We start from the raw sequence: 18,318 nt of genomic DNA, 5'->3' as shown, positions 1-18,318 counted from the left end.
ATGAGATGACAAGAAGACAATAAAAGGATGATGAATAAATCAGTGGCCCACATAACACCAGTAATCCCAAAGGATCACTGAAGCATTGCTCTGACCTATAGTGCCACTAGTGTGTTTTTTTTCTCTTCTTTTTAGATAATTTATTAATTAAATTTATCAAATGCATATGCATGCGTTTGGCGTATTGCATTTCCAGGGAAGAACTTTAATCTAATTTAATACAGAGAATAACAGAGTTCTCAGCATATTTTGCCTTTCCTTGTGTCTTATCCTGTATATGTATTTAATTGCAGCCCAGAGTTTGAAATAATGAGTATGTGCAAAGCTCACCTCAGGCACACAGCTCTGGATGTGACAACAGTTGTTCGTTCAACTTTTGGTACATGTGTTGATGAGGAGCAGCCAATCAGAAGAAAGCTTATAAAGGTATAAATGAAGACGTTTTCTGTCAGACAAAAGATAAAAAGGGGCTATACAAGGAGTAAGTATGTATAATTTGGCCTTCTTGTCCTTCTTTTGTGGCATGTATTTTACAGACTTTTAGAAACTCTACCAGGTTAAATTAACCAAGACCTGTTTTTTCTTTTGTTTGTTTTACTTGCCCCTGGGCTTCTATTGAAAAGCCAGTTATACACCGCACTGTCCCCATAGCTGATTTAGCATCTACTGTGACATAAGATTGACCTTGTGGGTGAAACACTTCAGGTAACATGGTAAATGAATGGCAATGAGTATGTTGGGGTCCTGGGTCATTTTGACCTAGCACTCTCAGTTTTGTTGCGTTTCTGTATCATGCTAAGATCATTTGTCATTCTAAGGAGTTATTCTTTGTTGTTCGGTTTAGTTGATTGGATTTCCCCTTGTGTCTTTACCCCCTGTGTCTCCCTCTGTGTATTGGAGTTCTGGTGCCTTATTTTCCCTCCTTGTGTTTTATTCCATGTTTCCCCAACCCATCATGTCTGTGCTCTCCCTCGTGCTCCTCAGTGTTCTCTCTCCCCCTCCAGTCTGCCTCTCTGTGTATTTCCTGTTTTACTTTGAAAGTCTGTGTCTTACGTTAGTGCATTCTGCTTTGCTTCCTTGTCTCTTTGTGCCCAATCAGTTCTAGCTGTGTTGCCACCTGTTCCTCATTCCCTCATGTTCCCGTCTGTGTATTCAGTGTGTGTCATCTTGTGCTCATTGCTGGTTCGTCTGTGTTGTTTCCCCAAGTCTCCCTGCGTCTCTGTTTAAAGGTTTCTGGTATGTTTTTGTTAGTTTTTCCAGTTTAGGTTATCTTAGTGTAGCCAGGTGGAAGGTCAGTATTATGGGACATGCCACTGGATGGCGCTGTTTCTTTTGGGGTACCTCTGAGAGCGCAAGAGATGATGATGGGGATCTACAGAGACATTCACGGAAGTGCTAGCTTGCATTGGTGTAATGTGGGTGTGCAATGCCCACAATGTAATCACGACGGTTTTTCGCTGCGTGATCTGTTTGAAACGCAAAGTGTGGAACAGTTAAAGCACCAGAAGTGTCTGCAACCGACTTCAACCATTCATCTCAGAGGGATCTGTATTCCGTTTTTCTACTGGATTAATGCACTGTATGTATTTGAGTTCACACTTGTATTATAATATCTCCGTGGGTAAGAGGGAAAATGTACCTTTGTTAACTGTTTAATCTTGGCTCTGTCTTTCAGCAGGAGAAGCCACTACAATTATTTTTGCACTGCTGAGATTTTGTTTCTGGATGGGTTTATATCAGTCACACATTGACGCTAGACATCTTTGAGTTACAGATGCTGACAAAGTTGAGAAAATAACCTGCAGTAGCAGTGGGTTACCAGTGCACAAAGCTGTTACTGGATAAGAAATAAATGCATTTATTTTTACAACCTTTTTATTTCCAGCGCTTACTTTATCATTCAGATTAAAAGAACCCCAAAGATAATCTGTGTTCTGGGCTGGTTAATTTAGCCAGGCTACGTTCTGCACATGCTATCACCACTGCTGTTTCTACCCTCACCATAAAAATGAATCTTGCATCAGAAGCAGAAGCCTGCATCTTGGGTCCTAATCAGTGTTGGTCAAGTTACTTGAAAAAAGTAATCAGATTACAATAATGCGTTACTTCTGTCTCTGCTGTACTCTCCCTCCTTGCAAACAAAACAGTATGCGTTGGGTGGATGAGACAGGAAGTGTGCTGTGGGACAGAGATGTGAAGAACACTGGACACACGTGTGTTTCTCTTCTGACTGTGAAGCTTCAGAGTGGCAACAAGAAAAGATACACCTGCCAGTTTGAAGATAACAATACTGTGAAGATAGAAGCTCACTACACACCTGTCCTCATAGGTAGGATTTGTATAACAATTAGATCAGTTTGACCCATGACATTTGAACTCCTAGTATAAATAATAATTTGGATTTTTACAGCAGTTAAAGTTATTTAAATACTTTGACTAAAAGATATCAAATTTATAAAGAAATATTTTGAACTGTGTGTTCTCTAGGTACCCCAGATCGGTCTCCTCTGAACTACATCACGTGGGCTCTTTGCTTTGTAGGACTCACAGTGATGATTGTAATCACGGTTCTTGTGATCAGACACAAAGGTGAGACAATTCAGATCAGTAATGAGACAGATTACCAACAAAAAGACCTTTGAATTTATTCAGTGCTCTTGTTTTAGGAAGGAAAAACCAACCTGAAGACACGAATGTGAGTTAAAAAAAACCTGAATTTTAAACACACAGGCTTTCTGTGGCTCACGAGTTGGGAGTTCACCTTGTAATCGGAAGGTTGCCGGTTCGAGCCCCAGCTTGGACAGTCTCGGTCGTTGTGTCCTTGGGCAAGACACTTCACCCGTTGGCTACTGGTGGTGGTCAGAGGGCCCGGTGGCGCCAGTGTCCGGCAGCCTCGCCTCTGTCAGTGCGCCACAGGGTGGCTGTGGCTACAATGTAGCTCGCCATCACCAGTGTGTGAATGTGTGTGTGAATGGGTGGATGACTGGATGTGTAAAGTGCCTTGGGGTCCTTAGGGACTAGTAAAGCGCTATATAAATACAGGCCATTTACCATTTTTACCATTTCTAATATAAAGACTTTAAATGGCACAGAAAAACATAATCTGTATGTTTACAATTTAATCTGCCATGATGCTTCATCGCAAATGTTTATAGGATTACTGGGTAGTTTTTTTTTTTATTATCTTGTTGCCCCAAATAAGTCTAGAGCGTTGTGTACTTTTTTTTTTCCATTATGCACCAGAAACAAACAGATAAACAAATAAACAAGTAAACAAATTAAAAAAATCATATTCAATCTAATTTAATTTATATATCGTAAAATCACAACGGCAATCACCTCAAGATGGTTTGTATTCAAAGGTAAAGACCCTACAACAACTAGAGAGAAAACCCCAATGATCAAACAACCTCTTTGAAAAACGCGCTTGGCTACAGTGGGAAGGAAAAACTCCCTTTCAAGAGGAAGAAGCCTCAGACAGAACCAGTCTCAGGGAGGGGCAACAATCTGCTGAGACCAGTCTGTGACCCAACTGATCTCAACTGATTGTTGTGTCCCTGTCACACACTTATTTCTCAGCTCTTTGGGAGATTTTTTTCTTTCTGCTGTAAATGGCAGGAAACACTATGACCTCATTTTTGGTTGCCATAATTATTTTTCTTCAGTGGCAGCAGAACATGTTTTTAAGACTTCAGAAATGCTCACAGTTAATTTAAATCTTTAAGTGATAGTGAAATAGCCATTAGTAAGTAAAGTTAAAAAAAAACTAACAGTTGTATGTAAAGCATTACTGTCTCCATTCAAAAACAATCTCATACTGTGAGCAGACATGCAGATACTGCAGCTAAGCATCTGGTGCATGCACCTCAAAGGTCAAGTGCTCTGTTTCCTGCACTCTTTAGCTGGGCTAAAAAAGATTTTCCAAAAACCTAAGACAACTATTTCCTCCTGTGTACTACACCTGTTATGGAGGACATCTTAACCTGAGTCTCCCAAAATTATCTGACATTTGTGTGAAAATTGCTTAACGATGGCAGTAGTACTAGTACTAGTAGTACTGTGAAATTATGTAAATGTGCTACCCTCAGTCTCCACCAGTGTGATCATTGCTAGCTAATTTAAACTAGCTAAGGATACCTTTTAGATGACCTAGTATTTTATTTTAAATATAATTAAATTTTGATCTCAATGAGTTTCCCTTGACGATTTACCTGTGTTGTTTTTCGCAGGTACATTATGTTGGTGACCGTGATGATGACACAGTGAACTATGAAAATGTGAGAAACAGGACAGCTGATCGTGAACTGGACTGAACGTCAGAGCACCACCTTCTGTTAACCAGAACAAAAATGAATCTTTGTTTTTAATTAGATTTTTCTATTTTAAAAAATAATATCGTTCACTTTCCCCATAAGTTTTTTTTTAATGCTTCATAATCTCATGACATCTTTTTGAATATTGACCAAACTACGTATAACAATATTGCTTGCGTAACAAAATATTGCTTATATGAGCAATGTCCTGAAATCAGGTTTCGTCATTTTCAGTCGAATTTGTGTTGCACTTACTGCAAATAATATGCTTCAAAACAAGGAAGTTCTCACTTTCCTATTTTGTAATCTGTTGTTCTCTTGCATTTCATTTGAAAGTTTACCTCTCCACCTGTGTTCAATCAGCCAGTCACTCACCGACCATACACTTTGTTGTTATGGTTGTTATTACCATACTCTTTGTTTAAAAGTAAGCAGCGACTGTGTCCTGCACTGCTTCTGAAGTCCTGCTTTGGACTGTGGACCCTGTTTTGGACGGTCACAACCTAAATAAGTTCACCACTAAAATAATGCCCGCCCCCCCCCCCCCGAAGCATCAGAATGGACACGATAATAGATACACCTGTAAATTTGGTGAGGAAAAACCATGGGACGATAGGATCTTGCTACCCACATGTCATCAAAAACACAATTGGAATGAGGTTTTTGCAAATGAAGATTCAAATAGTGCATATGATGCATTCTTATCAACTGTAATTTCACTATATGAAAAACATTGCCCTTTAATGAAAATCACTAGAAAGCATCACAGATCAAATAAGCCATGGATCACAAAGGGGATAGAAGATGCATGTAAAAAGAAAAATAATCTATATAAGAGATTCATAAAACAGAGGACAAAAGATGCTGAAATAAAGTACAAGTTATATAAAAATAGATTAGTAAATATTATAAGAACAAGTAAGAAAGAATATTACCACAAATTATTGGAGCAAAGTAGAAGTAACACACAAGAAACATGGAGGATATTAAACAGTCTAATCAAAAAGGGCTCAAAAAATAAGAATTATCCAGATTATTTTAAAAAAGATAAAGATATTGTGCTTGATAAAACTAAAGACATTGCAAATGAATTTAATGATTTCTTTGTAAATGTTGGCTTTAATTTAGCAAAAGAAATTCCAGAGTCAAGAAATAATAACGACCTAAATAAACATATTACTCAGAATGTGTCCTCCATGTTTATTGGTGCTGTAACTCATAGAGAAATAATTAACATTGTGAAGACATTTAAAAATAAAAAGTCCACTGACTGTTTTGGTATTGACATGATATTAGTTAAAAGTATTATAGAATATATAGTGCAACCTTTCGCATACATTTGTAATCTGTCCTTTCAAACTGGTGTGTTTCCCTCACAAATGAAAATAGCAAAAGTTATTCCAATCCATAAAAACGGAGAGAGATGTCAGTTTACCAATTATAGGCCAATATCACTACTCCCACAGTTCTCAAAAATTTTAGAAAAGTTATTTGTTAATAGACTTGATAAATATATTGAGAAGCATAATCTCCTAAGTGATAACCAATATGGCTTTAGAGTGAAAAGGTCCACTTCAATGGCAGTGATGGAACTTGTTGAAGGGATATCTAATGCAATAGATAATAAGGAATATACTGTTGGTGTTTTTATAGACTTAAAAAAGGCGTTTGATACAATTGATCATTCTATATTAATGAATAAACTCGAGAGATATGGCATAAGAGGTATAGCATACAAGTGGATGAAAAGTTACCTGGATGAAAGATATCAATATGTCGAATTCAATAATGTAAAATCTAAGCAGTTGAAGGTAACTTGTGGTGTTCCTCAGGGCTCTGTGCTGGGCCCTAAATTATTTATATTATATATAAATGACATATGTAGTGTTTCCAAACTGTTAAAATGTGTATTGTTTGCTGATGATACGACTCTGTACTGCTCAGGTAAAAACTTAGAACAGCTTCTGACTACAGCGGAAAAGGAGTTAAATATATTAAAAAACTGGTTTGATGTAAATAAGTTATCATTAAATATAAAGAAAACAAAATTGATTATTTTTGGCACTAGACAAGTGAAAAATGTATCTAAAATAAGGGTTAATGGAATTGAAATTGAAAGAGTGTACGAAAATAAATTTCTTGGAGTGATAATTGATGATAAGCTGAGTTGGAAGTCTCATATAAACCACGTGAAAACAAAAATGTCAAAAACCATTGCTATTCTCTATAAAACAAAGCATGTCCTGAACAAAAAATCATTATACACACTTTATTGTACTCTGTTGCTTCCATATATGACTTACTGTCTGGAGATATGGGGTAATGCATATAAAACGAACACTCTTCATATTTTCAAGTTACAAAAAAGAGCTATAAGAATTATAAACCAATCAAACTATATAGAACCAACTAACATTTTGTTTATTAATCTGAATACCCTGAAATTTTATGATTTAGTTGAATATAAAATGGCACAGATAATGTATAAAGCACAAAATAACTTGCTTTGCTCCAGTACTCAGAAGCTGTTCAAAGTCAGAGAGAGTCAATATGACTTAAGGGGAACAGATTTCTTTAAAAAAAACAAGATAAGGACAAATATAAAGCAGAGATGTGTTTCTGTTAGAGGAGTTAACCTGTGGAATAGTTATGACAGTGATTTAAAAAGGTGTAGTTCATTTTCCTTGTTTAAAAACATGTTTAAAAATAGAGTATTAGAAAAATATATATATCAAGAATGAAAAGAACAAAAAGGAGAAAAAAAACAACAACCTCTTGATTCTTTACTTTGATGTAGTTACTTATCTAAGGTGGAAAGTTTTTTTTTCTTTGTTTTGTTTGTTTGTTTGTTTGTTTTGTTTGGTTTTTGCTTTGTTTTATTATTTTCTTCAAGCCCTGTGTACAGGAGCTGCATACAAAAAGATATTTTGTGAAAAGGGTTGGCGTAATAAGCAAATGCTTCAGCCAATACCTTTTGATTAGCCTTGTCTCATGCTTTCTTTCTTTATGGTAGATTTTTGTTCTGTTTTCACTGTTTTTTGTTTTTTTTTTCTCACTGTTTTCACTGAGATTGGAATTTGAATGCTAATCAATAAAATCAAATCAAATCAAATCATGGCCAGGATTATTTTAAAAAATTAATTAACCTAAGATATGCAAATTCAGTGTGGAGTTTTACTCTAGTCTCCAAGTGCTTTATTGGCTACAATAGTACAAGGAAAAGAGATGTATGAAAAAAAAATGTTTCAGCGATCATTGCAGCGATCAGGCCAAACCAGTACGGTTTTCATCCATCTAATTAAGGTGAATTTTTTTAAGCTGTGTTTGCAGGCACAGATGTTACATAATCCAAGTTCTTTTAAAATAATGTTGGTGGTTTGTGATGATGTCAAAGAGGAAATGGAAGCATCAGACAGACCATCGGCAGAGAAAAGCCTCATAACGTTTGCGCGCTGACACGGCACAGAATGGCCCTGCTTACATTTATTCTAATTCTTGTGCTTCAGTGTGAAGGTAAAGCCTCCTTTATTTTTATTGCTTACTTTGATAACCACTTTGATAGCTTCATACAAGTTTTTTTTGTTACTTGTTAAAATTAGTCAATATTTCGGAAGACAGAATTGTGGCATGAGCGTGAGTTCAGTTTGGAAACAAATTTAAACTTGATTTGTGATCTTCTGACAAATCCAAAGCCATTTCAGTATAATACAAAGAAATCTTTGGACATTGAATGATTCTAAAAAGAAAAAAAAAAGGGGGGGGGGGGGGGGGGGGGACAAACCTCTTGCACTCAGTTTATTCATTTTTTTGTTTGAAGATGACCATGTGTGCTATATACACATTTTTCTGAATGTGCTCTTTTCTTTGCAGTGGGGGTCAGTGAAACCAAACACGTCTTGTATCTAACACCTGGAAATGATGTCATTATGCCCTGTGACAATGTGCCTGATACATGCTCCATGGTTATCTGGGCTTACAGCAAACATGAGTCTCAGACAATAAATATGGTTCATAATGGAATTGTTGAGAAGAACTCAGCTCAAGCTGACAGACTGAGTCTGCACAGTAACTGTTCACTGAGTATTAACAACATCACTGCAGAGGATGCCGGTCAATACTTCTGTCGGCCTGAGGGGAACGCTGATCAGGACACAACTGTGGACCTAAATATTTTGACCAGTGAGTATTTAGACTTCCATGGACTTCCATATATCCATATCTGTGAATGACACCGTACATTAAGCATTAAACACACCCATTATCACCACACTTACTATTATACAGCATTGATTTCCCTCTACACGTGTCATGTAATTGAATGTATCACCTTCTTGGGGAATTAAAATTCTCGTGTTGAAACATGGAGACAGGTCCTTAAATGAAAAGAGTTTTTATTTCATTGGATGAGAGCAGTAAATCTGGCCATGGCTTATGTATTCATTTCAAATTTTATATTCTAAATTAGTAAAACTACTATTAGATAATCACTTATTTAAGCTATTAAAATACCAGGAGAAAAATAGAACTTATTTGTAATGTCTCATAAGGTTTCTCACATTTAGGAAGATAATCCAGATGTTTTGAACTTGCATAACTGTTTTCACTCGTGTTCTCTGCTCAGTTTCAGCATTTCCATCAGACACTGATCCAAAGGACGATGGAAACGTCACGTTAGAGTGCTCTCTGTTTAGATACTATCCCTCTCCTTGTAAAGAAAACAGTATGCGTTGGGTGGATGAGACAGGAAGTGTGCTGTGGGACAGAGATGTCAAGAACACTGGACACACGTGTGTTTCTCTTCTGACTGTGAAGCTTCAGAGTGGCAACAAGAAAAGATACACCTGCCAGTTTGAAGATAACAATACTGTGAAGATAGAAGCTCACTACACACCTGTCCTCATAGGTAGGATAACATCAATAAGAAAAGTAAATTAAGATAAGATGGGATATAAGAGTGAGTCACTTTTAAAAAAGTGAATTACATACTTTTTAATGACTTTTGAAAGACTTTTAATGCTGACTACTTTGAATCCTCTGACAGATTCCACCCCAAACAAGGCTTTCATCATCATTGGTGCTGTGATGCTGGTGCTGGTGGTTGCCGTCATCGCTGCTGTTTTCATCAAATACAGGAGGCGTGCTAAAGTGACAGAGGGTTAGTAATTATAGTACATATAAATGTGGTCATTCTTGGGTCATCTACTTATCATCTAGTTCATCTAATATTATTATTACTATTATATATTATTACAAGAGCTCTATCCCATTTTGAGCAATCTGCAATAATTGCAGCTTAATGTTAACTTGTGAAAATGCTACATTTTCACTGCGGTTACTTCAGTCTAATATACTTTGCACTGGAAAATTGATTTAAGAAGCTCTACATTGTGATTATTGATTCTACTTTTTCTTCCAGACATTCAAAAACCCACCCAACCCAAACATGTAAGTATATTGATACACACTATATATGATATGTTTTCACATATAACAGAAATACCTTTGTTTAATATTAATATAACCTTTACAAATGAACTTTTTTCTTGCACATTATTGCCACTGATCACTCGGAAAATTGCAACATGCTGACCGTGCCACAGTATATGATGACAATGTGTTCTTCCCTTTTCTTGTTTAGAATGAGGAAATACTTCAAGGAGTCTTGGGCCAGCTGATCTCGGTAAATAGTTCATGTATCTATAATAAATATAGTAATGAACATAGTAATAAATTAAATTATTATTTATATAATTCATTGGCTTAATTTGCTGTCTAAAGTATTCCAGTTAAACCTGGATTCATCAGATTACTGTGTATGCTGAACCCGAATACGGTATTCGGAGAGGCACAAATAACGTGTTTTTTTACGAATACTTATTTCGAACAAATACTTTAAAAATATATTTGTATTCGGGAACAAGAAAAACTTTATATCAAAAAGCTGAGTTTCCTTATGAAACCGCTGTGCATGACTGGATGAGTGAGTGACGTGTGAAAGAGGTGACTGACACAGGCTGCTCCACACAACTACAGAGACAGTTCGGCTGAGCGAAAAAAGACTGAACTGCATCACTATTCTTGTTGAATAGATTTTTTTGTACCTTAACTGGGTTCCGGACGCTGTTTATAACTTTCGCGAAGATCGGGAGACTATTCCATTACGCTGCATTACTGACGACTGCAGTCTTCGTTCTGTTTACATAGCTCTGTTAGCGCGGTCATTTACAAATAGGCTGTTGACAGAGTAACGTTAACGTTCGGTTAAAAGGTTAGAACAATGCTTGTGTAGTTGTGTCGAATTTTATGCATTTGTGGAAACATTTTACAATCAGTACTGTAGGTGAAACCAAAGCGATATGTAATGTGTGCAAAAGTCAAATCGACAGTGGCAGATATATCAAACATCTGTCAACATCTGCTATGCATAATCACATGCATTTAAAGCATCCTCTCTTGGTACTGTCTTCATTATATTAAATTATTAAAACCAGGACACTACATCCATCTGTTATTTAAAGTCTGTATGTATAGAGAGGGGAAAAAATACATACCTGTGACTAAGTGGACAGGTGCACTTTGCAGCAGTTTAAAGCTGGTTTGAGATGCAATGAGTAACTGAGGAACAACAATTACTTTTTTTTGGCACAATGGCATAATAACCTCAGCCTGCTTGTAATTCCTCTTCTCTGACTTCACTGGTTTTAGTGGACGTTTTAAAAGGGTTTTTTGGTTAGTTTCACCCTTTTATACAGAATTTTACTAAAATAAGAGTAAAGCCAAAATCAAGTCTTTATTTGAAAGTTAACATTTAGTTTTTGAGACTATGTTTGATCATCATGTGTCTGAAATAGAACCTAAAGTAGTTTTCATTCATGTCTTTGCTTTTTGAACCACTGTGTTTGCTTTCAGGATGAGCCAGAGAGCAGCATCACCTATGCTACTATTGACCACACTGATCAAAATGCCTCACTGAGGAAAACTGTAACTATTGTTTTTTTGTTTTTTTACTTATATTCCATTTTAAATTACTTTTGGGCTATATAACAGTTGTAGATTCATGTTTTATTCATTAACCCATTTGATTTGAATCAGTGAATTTTTTGAGAAACAAAAAAAGCAAAAAAAAAAAAAAAAAAATCTACTCTCTAGTGTCTGTGAAGGTTCTCAGTCATCCAGGTCATCTTTGCAAGCTCCTTTGACTCTACTCTCTAGTGTTTGTTATGGTCTGAATTATTTAAATCCTTTAATTTTCTGTTATACAGGTTAAAAAGGAGGAAGCGGTGACTTATTCTGCAGTGAAGACAAAGGTAGAAAGTGACCCCAGCGGCTTCTACAGTATCATCAGCTAAACTTACCAAAAATAAATATGTAAAAAATAAAACATCTCATAATGTCACTGCTTTTATTTAAGCTTGCTGTTGTCAGAGATAAACATAACCCTACATCTTTGTCAGCTTCAAATACATACAAACATGAAATATGGCAACATTACCGTAAAATACATGAGTTCATCCAACTAAAGAAGTAAAAAGTTGTTTTTGTATAATTGTGTGTGTGAGTGTTTTTGACATGTTATTTAATTTTTTAGTTTAAGTCATCCATAAATTAAATTGTTCTCCTCATGGTCCTGGGTATTTGACCTAGGTGTTTGAGCTTGGTTGACTTGTTCTTGATTTTTGCAGAATATTGAGTTTCCGATGTTCAGTGTAGAGTGCCTCTGTTACTTAAGTTCTAGTTCTTAGTTCCTGTTTAAATTAATTCCTTCTCCGTCTTTACTCGGGTTGTCCTCCTCAGCGTCCACAGTGTGTAGTCAGTCATGTCAGAATCATAGAACTATGAGGAGGAATAACAATTAGATGTCCAAATGGGGAAACAAGTCAACAAGTCCAGATTCAAAACAACTGATTTTATTTTTAGGTTAAGCTTAAGGTGCTGATAAAAATATATAGGAAAAAGAAAAAGGGGAGATGGCAGTCCCAAAATGGCAATAAACAAAGGAAACAGAAATAACAAACTATGCAAAGAAAAATTTTGCACTAGCAACAGTTCCTCACAACTGAACCACAACACAGTACTCAGCTGGGTAAATGATACTGATGTATATTTTAATTTTGGAAGACTGTCAGAGCAAATAAATCAAACAGCCTGTTAGCAGTGTCTTTCATTGAAAGCACTTGCGTGTAGTCTATTTGCAGACACGGATGTGAAGAAATCCAAACTCATGACAGAATGGGTGGCGTGTGATGGGCTCAAAGACAAAACAGAAATACCTCACAGTGTGTGCCTGCTGACAGGGAATGGTGCAGAATGGCTCTTTGGAAATTATTTCTGGTTTTTGTGCTTCGGTTTGAAGGTAAATCTGCTTTTTTTTCATGATGCTAGGCCAAAATAAAAGGTTGTTTTGTGTTTCTTCAGTTTGTCACCGTGGGTCTGCATTTGGGTCCTCTATCCTGCAATGCCATGACAGTTTATGTTAAATTTCTTTGAATAATTTTGCAGAAATGATAAAGAGATGCCACTTTCATAAGCTTCAGTAACAGTTTTTAAAAAGTAACCAGTATTTGGGAGAAAAAAAAGAATAGTAATAATGACTGAGTTATATTTGGAGTGATTCTCAATTTTATGTAGAATTTATTTTTAATTAGTCTTGATTTTGGATTACATGAGATGTACAGTAAAGTTAGATATCATTGAAAGTTATTCATATAAGAACTCATGCACTATGTATGCATGTTGCAAATGTTAAGGTCTACGTTCATTATTTGTTTAGTTGCATTTGCATTGTTGCCTCACAGCAAGAAAGTCCTGAGTTCAATTCCACCATCAGGCTGGGGTCTTTCTGTGTGGAGTTTGAATACTCTGGCTTCCTCCCACAGTCCATAGACATGCAGTTCGGTTAACTGGTCACTTTAAATTGCCCATAGGTGTGAATGGTTGTCTGTCTCTCTGTGTTAACCCTGATGGTGACCACTCCAGGGTGTACCCTGCCTCTCACCCTAAGACAGCTGGGATGGGCTCCTGCTACCCTGAAAAGGACGGGTGAGCGGGGAAGAGGATGGATGATGCGTGTCATTCATCACAGAAACTTTCCTTTCCTTTGCAGCAGGAATCAGTGGTGAACCATACTTTCTCTATCACAGACCAGGAAATTATGTCATTTTGCCCTGTGACAAGGCGCCTGATACGTGCTCCATGGTTACCTGGTTTTACAACAGAGAGCCATCTCAGACAACACAGGTGGTTTATCATGGAGATGTTAAGAACTCAACCCAAGCTGCCAGACTAAGTCTTCACAGTGACTGCTCTCTGTGCATCAACAACATCACTACTGAGGATGCTGGTGTTTACAACTGTCGGCCTGAGGGGACCACTGGCCAGGACACAACTGTCTATCTAAATATTTTGACTAGTGAGTACTTGAACATAAATGATTTGGGTCTTTGCAGAGTATCATGGTCATTAATATCCTTTTTTTAAAAAAAAAAAATCTCTGAGGCCCTTTCCCTCAAAAACAAATTTGTGCATGACACTCCGCACTAAGGATTAAACATCCATCATCCCCACAGGCTCTGTGAGGGATCCAGCCTTGATTTTAATCCATCATTAGGCATATTTGGAGTAACTGAATGAATCCATTTTGGTGGAGTCTGAGCTTTAACTCGATATGCCTATGCAATAAAAGGAGCAAGATTTTACAGTAACATCTGGATGAAAGTTACATATATTCAATGTGCAAAAGTACTTTTTCTACAGGACAATCACTCAGTAAACCTGTGACAGTAAGAAGAAATTACAGAACTTGCATTTAAATTCACATTCCACTTTTTTCTTAATGCTGAGGTAACTGTCGTCACTCATTTTCAGTTTCAGCATCTCCATCAAACCCCGACCTACAGATGAATGGAAACATCACATTAAAGTGCTCTTTGTTCAGACTCAGTAGCCTCCCTTGTGACGAGATAAGCATCCGCTGGGTGGATGACACAGGAACTGTGCTGCTTAATAAAGTCAGATACACTGGACGCACATGCATTTCACTTCTAACAGTGAAGCTTCACAGTGACCACAACAAACGATACACCTGCCAGATTGTTGAGGAAAACAATGTGAAGATGGAAACTCACTACACACCAGTCTTCATAGGTAGGTTATATATAACGATTAGATGATTTTTACCTATTAAACACTGATGAACAGAGTCCACAGATTCCATAGCTCATTACACACCTCTAGGTAGAATAAATAAGCTGGTTAATTCTACCTAATATGTGCAAGTCGCTGCTATAAATACATTTTTAAAAAGGCAAATTGCCTTAGATTTGAAAAGACAATAAGTTCTATCGGTGACGAGGGGAAAACCACCATGGTAACTTGTGGGTTGGAAATTAAAGTCTGGCCAGTTCAGGGTTCAAGGACACCACACTCAGGGTTGTCATAGGTCTTGTGGTAGTGGGCTCCATGCTCCGACCTGGGAGTGTAACTGTCAGTCGTTTCCCACCCAAGCCTGCTGCCTTCCATCAGGTTGGCCACCACCTAAAATTGTGATTCAAAGAAAAAGACAAAAAGACAGTAGAAGCCAGACCAGGTTAAAACGATAGTAGTGTTTTGGTCCACAGCTGAAACCAAGGTTTCAAAGCAGCTGCTTCTAAACTCTACAATGCTCTTCTTTTTACCTTCCAGGGTGTCCTAATTTTCAAACAATTTGTAACGTCATTGGCAGATCTTACCAACATACAGGACCAGGTCTGAATCAAACTCTAATTAATGTTTTGGTCTGGTGAATCCCTTGCTATAGGAGGTGATTAAAAAAAGCATTTAAGACTTCTTTCCTTAGTATTTGAAGAATTCAAATAGCTTTTAACCTGTCCAGGATGAACCCCGCCTCTCACCCTATGGCAGCTAGGATTGGCTCAAACCCCTCCACAATGATGACTTGGATAAGAAAACAGATTGATAGAATAGCTCTAATAATCACATTCCAGTTAGGAACATTCAAGAAAAATTGACTGTTATAATGTACCTCTGGAGTACAGTGTAGTCTCCACTCTTACAGAAAATAAAGGCATACAATAACTTATATAGAAAAAAACCCCCAACCCAATGTTTAGGGAAATGGCCTCTTTTATTCCACAGTGCTGCATTTTGTAAAAATAACTTTGAGTCCTACTTTAGTTTCCAAATATTCAAACGCTGAAATGCATGAAGAAATACTGTGAACCATGTGCTTTGTGCAGACTTTAGAGAGTCCATGGACCAGTCTCCGCTGAGCTATGCCATGTGGCATCTTCGCATGGCAGCACTGATCCTAATGATTGTCATCACTATTTTAGTCATCAGATACACAGGTGAGCCAATTCAGATTACACATAATAACTATAATTACTGAAAGTATACGTTTGAATTAAATTGCTGCTCTTTTTTTAAGGAAACAGAAAGCTTCTTGAAGAGAGCAACGTGAGTTTAAAACGATCTTGTTTTAAATGTTATGTAGGATTTTTTCAATAAACAGTACACAGTAAGTGGCTCTGATAAGCAGATTTCATGTATACACAATTTGTCAGTGTGAACTGGCTAGTTTGAAACCTAGGAGGAACTAAAATAGCTTGTAAGACAGATGATGAGAAAGTTGGTTCACCGTGAGTTACCATTAATATAAAGCTGTTTTCACACCTGCATGGCAGTATTGAATTTTTCTAGGACTTACCTGATAAAGATGCATGTGAAAACATAAATGTCCTAAACAGTTAGACTGGACTTTAATCTTTAACCTGCCAGATCCTTGGTAACAATTATGTGAAGTATAATGAATCCTCAAGTTATTACTTCAGTGGCCACCCGAGTTTCCCTTAAACATCTGCTTGTGTGCTTTTTACAGGTCCATTATGTTGGTGACTGCGATGATGGCACAGTGATCTATGAAAATGTGGCAAGTCTGGCTGACTCTGAACTGCATTGAACTTCAGAGCACATACTTCAGCTCAACATTTTCTTAATCCGTTTGCAACTACTTAGATTCTCTTTAAGTCTTTTGTATATTAACAATAATGTAATGTACACCATCCAACTAAAAAAATAGACCTGTAACCAGGTTTAGTCTTTTTCGGTCAAATCTTACTTTCTACCTACTGAAACTGCAGTAATAGAGTGATCCTGAATGAAGTTATGCTGCTTCTTGCTTATATAACTTTGGATTCCTGAAGATAAATAAAGCTGAAAACTGTGAATGGAGAAGAAATGCTCAGTGCATTAGCAGCCTTAGCCTGTAGTAGCATAACTAAAGGATAATTCAGAGTCATCTGAATCATCCCTATGAGATTTATCAAAAATGAAAATTAGGAGTCTAATCCTAAAGCAGTGATGGCGTCTGACTTCTGAAATCCCAACTGGCAGCACAGGAGAAGAGGCCAACAGCTAAAAGCGCTGCCTCACATTCTTCTTTTGGAAACTCTAAATGCTGAATCTCAAAAGGTTGATTCTGTTCACCTGGACCCCACCTTTTCAATGGGAGAAACGTTTCGTCACTCATCACTCTCAGCTGAGACCTTATAAACAGTGCATTTGGACAATAACTGAAACAAGCCAACTAAATGAACAATGGGTTGTGAGGTCAGTTCCTTGATCATTAATATGCAAATTGTCATGACCATTGATCAACAACCACTGATCAAAGATCATTAATCAATATGCTATATGCTGAAAGCAAAAACACTTGGGTGCACCTCTCCATCATTGAACACAGCTTTTCTGGCAAGCCTCCAGTCTTCTTTGTCCTCCAGATGTATTTTAGCAATTGAGATATCATTCACAACAGATACTGAAACTGATCTCCATGTCACTGGTAGAACAAGGAGATGAAGCTGCGCAAATTAGAAAAAAACCCTAAAGATAGGATTGAATAATCCAAAAATGTACCTCCTTCTGAATCACATTTCTTTGATCCCCATGAATAAGGAGGTTGCTATCCCACTTTTACCATCGGCATGCTCTGCATTTAGAGGTAGCTTTGTCTAAGTGTGTCCAGTGTTGGGTGCTTTTTTGGTTGAGCCAATTTAATATAAGTTTGCTCTGATGATGTTATCTCAGGATGTTAGTGCAGGAGATGAGCCCTCATTTTTTTTTAGCATTCACAGATTATTTTTTAATTTATTTAATAAACTATCATATCCCTGTGTGAATACATAAAATAGCTACAAAAGATATTATAATACCATCAACCCCCCACCCCAAACTCTAGTACTCACAGGAATGGTCACATTTTTTTTCGAGATAACTGATTGGTCAGTAGGTAATGACATCATACTGTAAAGATTGACCCGACAGACTGTGATGCTGTTCACTTGAGGAGTGTTTATTGAAGCACCACACATGTGGCTTTATGTTTTGGCACACTGTTCACCAACTTTTGAGTTAGTCATCTGCGAACACCCCTCCCTCTAGCTTCACTATATAAAAAGGGAGAAACCTTGTTAGGCAAATCATCGCCACCTGTCCCTCCAGCCTCCTTGGCACCACCCACTTGAGCCTAACTGCCCCAGTCCTCCCCTGCAGCTTAGCTAGCGATCACACCGCCGCCACACATACCTGTTGATTTCAGGCAGTAGAACCTGTTCTCTAACAATTAGAGATCTCTAAGATTAGTAGTTCAGTCCCAGGTTCCATCTGCTCTTGACTAGGTTTGATCTCCTAATTGTCCTGGATGTAGCCATGAGTGTGTGTGACTGCTAGAAAAAGTGCTTGAAGGCCTATTTGAATTAATAATAATAGATTGCATTTATATAGCGCTTTTCAGGACCCCTCAAAGCGCTTTACAATACCACTATTCATTCACTCTCACATTGAAGGCAGGCTACAGTTGTCCAGCTGCCCTGGGGCAGACTGACAGAGGCGAGGCTGCCATATCGCGCCATCAGCCCCTCTGGCCATCACTAGTAGGCGGTAGGTGAAGTGTCTTGCCCAAGGACACAACAACCGAGACTGTCCGAGCCGGGGCTCGAACCAGCAACCT

General features: G+C 37.4%; 1 protein-coding gene across 1 annotated transcript; it reads left to right on the top strand.

The window, feature by feature from the left end:
- Positions 1–1,129: 1,129 nt before the first annotated feature.
- Positions 1,130–16,587, top strand: LOC101465431 (uncharacterized). Its single transcript, XM_076874550.1, has 17 exons — positions 1,130–1,579; positions 2,148–2,329; positions 2,488–2,589; positions 2,667–2,695; positions 4,230–4,315; positions 8,184–8,492; positions 8,935–9,216; positions 9,355–9,468; positions 9,730–9,758; positions 9,952–9,993; positions 11,223–11,294; positions 11,576–11,648; positions 13,417–13,722; positions 14,178–14,456; positions 15,548–15,658; positions 15,739–15,767; positions 16,189–16,587. The coding sequence occupies exons 6-17, from the start codon at positions 8,240–8,242 to the stop codon at positions 16,267–16,269; spliced, it is 1,671 nt and encodes a 556-aa protein (XP_076730665.1). The 5' UTR covers positions 1,130–1,579; positions 2,148–2,329; positions 2,488–2,589; positions 2,667–2,695; positions 4,230–4,315; positions 8,184–8,239; the 3' UTR covers positions 16,270–16,587.
- The last annotated feature ends 1,731 nt before the right edge of the window (positions 16,588–18,318 follow it).

This window comes from Maylandia zebra, linkage group LG15, assembly GCF_041146795.1.
Source record: "Maylandia zebra isolate NMK-2024a linkage group LG15, Mzebra_GT3a, whole genome shotgun sequence".
In the NCBI taxonomy this organism is placed as follows: domain Eukaryota; kingdom Metazoa; phylum Chordata; class Actinopteri; order Cichliformes; family Cichlidae; genus Maylandia; species Maylandia zebra.
This window is presented reverse-complemented; position numbering and strand designations above follow the sequence as displayed.

Coding starts and splice junctions, on each gene's coding strand:
- LOC101465431 (XM_076874550.1), top strand. CDS start 8,240: ATGCCCTGTGACAATGTGCCTGATACATGCTCCATGGTTATCTGGGCT. Junction 8,493..8,934: donor GGACCTAAATATTTTGACCA/GTGAGTATTTAG, acceptor TTCTCTGCTCAG/TTTCAGCATTTCCATCAGAC. Junction 9,217..9,354: donor CTACACACCTGTCCTCATAG/GTAGGATAACAT, acceptor ATCCTCTGACAG/ATTCCACCCCAAACAAGGCT.